This window comes from Lactuca virosa, chromosome 1 (assembly GCF_052849685.1).
Source record: "Lactuca virosa cultivar CGN04683 chromosome 1, Lactuca_virosa_CGN04683_v6, whole genome shotgun sequence".
NCBI classification, from domain to species: Eukaryota; Viridiplantae; Streptophyta; class Magnoliopsida; order Asterales; family Asteraceae; genus Lactuca; species Lactuca virosa.
This window is the reverse complement of record NC_136426.1, coordinates 35,127,851-35,136,009: the sequence shown is the minus strand read 5'-3', so window position 1 is coordinate 35,136,009 and position 8,159 is coordinate 35,127,851. Positions and strand designations below refer to the sequence as shown.

The 8,159-nt window shown below is 42.6% G+C and overlaps 1 protein-coding gene across 1 annotated transcript; it reads right to left on the bottom strand.

The window, feature by feature from the left end:
- Positions 1-7,244: 7,244 nt before the first annotated feature.
- LOC145112829 (uncharacterized) lies at positions 7,245-7,715 on the bottom strand. Its single transcript, XM_079048959.1, has one exon. It carries the CDS (start codon positions 7,713-7,715, stop codon positions 7,245-7,247), a length of 471 nt encoding a protein of 156 aa, XP_078905085.1.
- Between the last annotated feature and the right edge of the window lie 444 nt (positions 7,716-8,159).

The window sequence follows — 8,159 nt, the reverse complement described above, 5'->3', positions numbered from 1 at the left end:
AGCTTGAGTGCCTAGTGCCCCAAGTATGACACCTCAAATGGTTCACACAACACCAAATACACTTGGAATAACTTGAGAGAAACTTGAACACTCCTTGAAATCGCCTAGCCCTCACACTCACACATTAGTGCACGATTTCTTGAGCCATGGGATTCTTTTATATGGTGGCTATTAGGGTTACACCATGTAACTCATAACTTTACCCATTCCTTATGCTCCATGGATTTTAACCTCCATGGAGTATCCATGGGTCACCCCATGGACTTAGTCCAACATAAGGAATCTTGGATCACAAGCCCACATATATAAGAATGAATGATTTACACAATCAACCTATATATTTAATTAGTCTCCTTTTGATCACTTAATTAATTCCAAATTAATTCTTGATCAATACTAATTAAATAACCTTATTAATATATTAGAACTTATAATATATTAACCAACTTTAAGTGTTATTTCTCTCATTATAGTCTATCCAAATGCATGATGCCATGCAACCCAAATGGACCATGCCGGGTCGGGTCAAGTCTTACCAATTATAGTTATGGACTTAGACATTAATCCAACAATGAAAACACCCGAAGTGCAATTTGTGTCACTCCCACCACTCTGACAACTGCATCCAATGTAACAGGTGCAATCGTAGAGGGCATACTGAGAAATACTGCTGCCAGCCCGCGACTGCTCCTACTGCCACAACCGACCCAAGCATGGCTGCTTTGCCAGATAATCGAGTCTGCTTTGAATGTGGAATTGTTGGGCACATCAAAAGGAACTGCCCAAGGCTGGGGAACGAGGGAGGAAACACTAGAGGAAGAGAGCTTGTGATTGGCACGAAGGGCACCATTCAAGACCCCACAGATGTGACAGGTACATTTCCTGTTACAGTTTATACGCATCTATACTATTTGATTCCAGTGATGAAAGAAGTTTCATTACACCTACGTTTACAAAACTTTTAAGCCATAAGTCTAGGAACTTAGATGAGCCGTATATAGTAGAAATGGCCAATGGAGAATCCGGTAGTACTCAGGAAATACTATAAAACTGCCTTCTAACTCTCAGTAACCACTCATTTCACGTCAACCTCATGTCTATTACCATCAGTAGCTTCGATGTCATAATTAGTAGGGAATAGTTATCACCGCACCGAGCTGAAATCTTATGCTACAACAAGGCAGTACGAGTAACCTTACCCAATGGGAAATCCTTAATAATCTATGGAGATAAGACCAACAAAGGCCTTAGAATCATCTCTTGCATGAAGGTGTAGAAGTATCTTCACAATAAATATCACCCTTTCTTGGCCCACATCGTAGATAAGAGGGGAAATAGGAAGGAAATCAAGGACATACATCCAGTATGTGATTTTCCCAACATATTTCTGGAGGACTTGCCCGGACTACCGCCAATTCGTGAAGTTGAATTTCGAATTGACCTTATCCTAAGGGAAGCTCCTGTAACAAAATCACCCTACCGATTTGCCCCTTCGAAAATGAAAGATTTTTCCGGTCAACTCCAGGAGCTTTTGGATAAAGGCTATATAAGACCGAGTTTCTCACCATGTTGAGCCCTGATGCTATTTGTCAAAAAGAAGGGCAGAATCTTCAGAATGTGCATCGGCTACCGAGAACTGAATAAGGAGGATCCAGAATAAATATCCACTCCCAAGGATTGACGATTTTTTCGATCAACTACAAGGATCCAACTTCTACTCGAACATTGATTTGAGGTTCGGGTACCATCAACTCCGAGTACAAGAAGAGGACATTTTGAAGATGGCATTCAGAACTCGTTATGGCCACTACAAGTTCCTAGTTACGCCTTTTAGCTTGACTAATGCCCCAACAGTCTTCATGGATCTAATGACCCATGTTTGTAAACCCTACCTTGACAAATTTGTGATCGTATTCATCGATGATATATTGATATACTCACAAACAGAAGGAGAACACATTCAGCACCTTCAAATCGTTTTAGAGTTATTAAGGAAGGAGAAATTGTACGCATGTAACGTCCCAAAAACATGGAAAAAATTTTCATTTTTAGTTTAATTAAAATTCATCAAGAGTTCATAACAAACCCAAACAAAATATGTCAAATGAGAGAAAATCATCAGGTAAAAATCTAGATCCTAGCGAAAATGCAGAACATGGATGGATGCGCTGCGGTCATGTCAAGTCCTTCCCTTTTATACCAGAAGTACCTGAAACCACAAACATAACTGTAAGCACAAAGCTTATTGAGCTTCCCTAAATACCACATACAACATACACATAATATAACAACACGAGGCTGTGTCAGGTCCGTATCAACCCGTGGGTCCGTATCACCCCCAAATAACAACAATTAGCTGTTTCGGATCCGTATCAACCCCCGGGTGTGTGTCAACCCCGAGTCCATAATGACTCCGAGCCCAGATTAGCTTCATACATAAATCATTAGGGGTGAGCAAAAACTGAACCGATAAAATAAAAACCGCAAAAGCATAATAAACTGCAACCGAAACCAACGCAAAAACCGATGGTGCAGATTTTATTTTTTTGAAAAACTGAATTTATTGGTGCGGTGCAGTTTTTATTTAGAAATCAGACCACCAAAACCGAACCGCACCGCAAGCTTATTAACAATAAAATAAATCACTAATTTATATTATACAATTATATATATTATTTAAAAAACTAATAAATTCTAATTTATACATATAGTATATATTGAACTTGACGATAATTAGTAATTAGGTATTAGGTTTAGTATGTGATTTGTCACTTTGTGTTTATGACTTAATGATTATGTGTAAAGTGTAAACACAATGTGGGCTACAACTTGCAAGCTTGTAACTTCTAAGTGCAAATTGAATAAAAAAATGAGCTTGGAAATATGGGTTACAAATGAAGTGATCAAGTAAACAACATAAAAAACTCAAAATTATAGCTTCTAAATGTGAGGAAACGAAATGACACCATGTCGTACAATCATAAATCTTCACATGAACATCACGGTTAAAAAAAATCATACCGGTGAACATAAAAAAAACCGCACCATATGTTTTACTCAGTTTAAAACTGACACCAAACCGGTACAAACCGAAACCGCACTAAAAAACCGCAAAACCAAACCATTGAAAAACCACACCCAACGGTTTCTAGAATTCAAAAACCGCACCTTGCGGTTTGCGGTTCGGTTTGGCCCCAAAACCGCACCAAACCGCATCATGCTCACCCATATAAATCATCCAATCACATCAGTCAAATTCATACAATATCATACATTCTACTCATACAATATAATGGGTTGGCCTTGGTGCCTTCGACCCATTTAAGGTGGTAAGAAGATTCACCTCGCAAATAGACAAAAAAATAGCTGAACAAGTCTCTGCACCGAAAATCAGCTCAACCGAACACCTATTCAATGACAATTGACCAAACTCAACTATAATTCAAAATACCCAAAGTACCCCTAGGTCAAACTTAGTCAAATCAAAGTCAGCGGTCAAGGTTGATCCTCCACGTCGTGGCCATCCTTGGCCATGTCATGGCCTTCAAACGAAAAAACAGACGCGTTTACCCCAGACACCACGCCGTGGCAGCTTGTTCCACGTCATGGGAACTGGATCCAAAATATCCTAATGAGTTAAGTCGAATCCTCCTGTTCCAAAGGTTCCAATGTCCAGATCTGATCATTTCTAAAGTCCAAAAGGGTAAAGTTTCCACCCTTATCCCTTAAAATTCACGAAGAGGTCTAGATCTCAAGTCTTAGATCCAAAAAGGTTAAACATGGAAAGGACTTAATCAAGAAGCACTTAATGCCTTAATTCTTAAGCTCATTTGCTCCAGAAGAGCTTATAACACCAAAACCGTCCTAAAGATTGATGCTTTTTAGACTTGCATGTCCAATGCAAGTCTTGGACTCAACTTAGGTCAAAATGGGATTTTATGACCAAAATCTTTTGCATGGCATAAACCAACCATCAAACTTCTGATCCAAACCATTAACTACTCCAAATGATCCAGAGATTCATAAAGTTGCAACATTAATGAAATCTCTACATCCCATCTAACAAGATCAAGAAGAAAGTGGGACAAAATACAAGATCTAGCACTTTATAATCAAAAAGCTTGGAACTTGGGGACTTACAAAAGTCCAGAAGATGCACAATGAAATGGGGAGAAAAGTTGCTTGCTGAATCCAAGCCTAGAAGTCACCTCCTTCTTCTTCTAATCCCAAAAATCAACACAAAAAGCTTAGAGAGCAACAATGGAGGTAAGGGTTTTGCTTGGAGGCCGAGAGAGTGTGATGGAGGCTGAGGGTGGGCAACCCTAGCCATCACATTTCCTTGAATTGGGTGCAAACCCTGGATATTGGGGTTTCTCATTAAACAGTTGCCACGCTGTGGCGGCTATTTAAAATCCAAGACACATCGACCATTGCCATGTCGTGGGATGCCTTCACCACGATGTGGTACCGCCTAAAATCCAAAATACATTAATTTAAATACCTCTAAGAAATCGGATGTTACAACTCTCCCCCACTTGAATCAGACTTCGTCCTCGAAGTCCGCTGCTACAAATAACTCTTGGTAATGCTCCCGCATCTCTGACTCAGGTTTCTACGTCCATTCGAAACCTTCCGATGCTGCCACTAGACTTTGACCAAAGACACCACCTTGTTGCGCAAGGCCTTCGTCTTCCGATCCAAAATTGCCATTAGTCTTTTCACATAATTTAGGCGATCATCAACCTGAATATCATCCAAAAAACAACCACGGACTCATCGACCACACACTTCCAAAGCTGAGAAACATGGAAGGTGTTGTGGATTTGGTTGAGCTCATCAGGAAAATCTAGCCGGTATGCAAACTTCCCCCCCCCCCCCCCCCCGGCGGTAATTCTAAAGGGACCAATAAATCGGGGGCCCAACTTGCTCCGTTTCTGAAATCGGATGACACCTTTCCAAGGCGACACCTTCTAAAGCAAGAAGTCCCCCTCCTAAAACTCAAGGTCTAAACGTCATCGGTCTGCATAACTCTTCTGTTGGATTTGCTCGACCCACAACCTTTCGCGCACCTACTGAATCAACTCGGTAGTCTTGAGTACTACCTCAGTACTCCCCACGAACCGTTGCACAACCTCCCCCCAGCAAACCGGGCTCCTGCACCTCCTCCCAGACAACATCTCAAATGGTGGTTGGTAAATGCTAGCATGATAACTATTGTTATAGGAGAACTCGGCCAGTGGATGGTAAGTATCCCAACTCCATCCAAAATCTAACACACATGCCCGAAGCATAACTTCGAGCGTCTGAATCGTCTGCTCACTCTGTCCATCGGTCTGCGGGTGGTATGTTGTGATGAAATGAAACTGAGTACCTAGCTCCTCATGAAACTTCCTCCAAAACCTCGAGGTGAAACGAATATCCCAGTCCGAAACCACCGAAATTGGCACCCCGTGCCGAACCACCATCTCCTGAATGTAAATGCCAGCTAACTTCTCAGCAGATATACTCTCGGCAATCGGTATGAACTATGCAATCTTGGTCAATCTATCAATTGTGACCCATATAGCATCCACTCCACATACCGTCCGTGGCAGCTTTGTGATGAAATACATGGTAATCTCTTCCCATTTCCACATGGGAATGGGTAACGGTTGCATCTTGTCGTGGGGTCTCTGATGTTCGGCCTTGACTTTCCTGCAAGTCAACCACCGCTCAACAAACCATGTTATCTCCCTCTTATTACAGGGCCACCAATAACTCAACTTCAAGTCTCGATACATATTTGTGGCCCTTGGATGAATCGAAAACTTTGACTTATGAGCCTCTTCTATAATTTTCTGTCTCACTCCACCAGTAGTCGGAACCCAAACTCTACCACACTAAGTCAACAACCCTCAGCTGTCTCTGACAAATAAAGGAATTTGTCCCCTGATCTACTCAGCCTTCCAATTCTCCTTTATCTTTCCCTCCACCTGGGCCTTTTTGATCATGTCCAACAAAGGTTAAGTAATAAACATCATCAAACAAATATCCCTGATAGGAGTACTCATTGCCTTACGACTCAAAGCATCAACCACCACATTGGCCTTACTAGGGTGGTATAGGATCTCACAATCATAATCCATTACCACATCCAACCATCTCCATTTCCGCATATTCAAATTCGGTTGGTTCATCAAGTACCTCAAACTCTTGTGGTCAATGTAGATAGTACACCTAACCCCATAAAGATAATGTATCCAAATCTTGAGGGCAAACACCACAACCCCCAACTCCAAATCATGCGTAGGGTAATTCGCTTCTTGAGGCTTCAGCTACCTCGAAGCGTAAGCAGTCACATTCCCCCTCTGCATAAGAAAAGCTCCCAAACATCATATAGAAGCGTCACAATAAACCACAAAATCGTCCATACCCTCGGGAAGCATGAGAATTGGGACCTCGCACAATCTCTGCCTCAGAGTCTCAAAAACCAACTGAAAATCAGGCCCCCATCGAAAAGTAACATTCTTCTTCACCAAGTGGGTCAAAGGCACTACAATCTTGGAGAAATCATGGATAAATCTCCGATAATACCCTGCAAGACCCAAGAAGCTCCGAATCTCAGATGGGGTCTTCGGAACCTCCCATCACATCATGGCCTCGATCTTGGCCGGGTCGACTAATATACCCTCCTGGTTGATGATGTACCCCAAGAACTACACTTCTTGCAACTAGAAGTCATATTTGGAGAATTTGGCATACAACCTCTCCCTCCTCAAGGTCTCCAACACCTCTTTCAAGTGCTCCTCATGCTACTCCTTAGTCTTGGAGTAGACCATAATATCATCAATAAACACTATCACCGACCGATTCAACATTGGCCTGCAAACCCGGTTTATGAGATCCATAAACGTTGTTGGTGCATTGGTAAGCCCGAATGACATCACCACGAACTCGTAATGACCGTAACAAGTCCTAAAGTCCATCTTTATCACATCATCGTCTCTGAACCTCATCTGATGGTAACCCGATCACAAATCAATCTTGGAAAATCATGATGCACCCTGTAACTGGTCAAACAAATCATCGATCCTCGAAAGTGGGTAACGGTTCTTCACCGTTATCTTGCTCAACTCTCGGTAGTCAGTGCACATCTTGTGCGAACCATCCTTCTTTTTCACAAATAAAATCGGTGCTCCCCAAGATGAGCTGCCCGGTCGAATGAATCCCTTGTCTAGCAGCTCCTGAAGCTGCGTAGACAACTCCTACATCTCTGGTGGTGCCAAGCGATACGATGCCTTGGCTATTGGATCCGCTCCACGAACCAAATCAATCCAAAACTCGACTTGCCTCTCGAGAGGCACTCCTGGAAATTCCTCAGGAAACACATCGGGGAAATCTCGAACAACGAGGATTCCACTCAACATCGTCGTGCCTTCCACCCGAGTATCCGCCACATATGCTAGAAACCCAGAACAACCCTGCTGCAAATATCTCTTGGCCATCGAAACTGAACAGAGAGATGGCCCAGACAAAGCTCTCTCGCCAAGAATAACCAGTTCTCCCCCACTTGGGGTTCGAACTCTCAGTAATTGGTGCTCACAGTTGATCATGGACCCATTAGGACCCAACCAATCCATCCCAATGATAATCATCGATCCTTCCAGGGTGATCGGTACCAAATCAATAGAGTACCTCTCACTGAACAGGTTCAGGACACACCCACGATGTACCATCGAAGCACTCACAAAACGATCATCGGCAATATCAACCTCCAACGGGTAATCCAAAATCCCGGGAGCATCACGAAACTTCTTGCTAAGCGCAAGAGATACAAAATATTAGGTGGCCCCCGAATCAAACAATACATGAGCTTACATACCATTGACCAAAAAGGTCCCTATATAAGATCATATATAATCATAAGCATAAATAAGGAAAGCAATAAAACATGAATAAGTCACGTACCAGTAACCACATCTAGTGTTGCGCGGGCCTCATCAGTGGTCAACCGAAATTCCCTGCTCTTCACCATAGGTACCTCCGTCTTTCCCTGACGGCCATTAGTAATCCTCAAAGTGGCTAGTACAGGTGCTTCCACCGCCCCTCCTGAAAACCTCAGACAATCGGCCTTCTTGTGGCCTATTTGGTTGCTGTGAAAACAGATCAATGCACTCCGG

Excerpts from the sequence above, each read along its gene's own strand:
- LOC145112829 (XM_079048959.1), bottom strand. The coding sequence starts at position 7,715 with ATGGTACATCGTGGGTGTGTCCTGAACCTGTTCAGTGAGAGGTACTCT.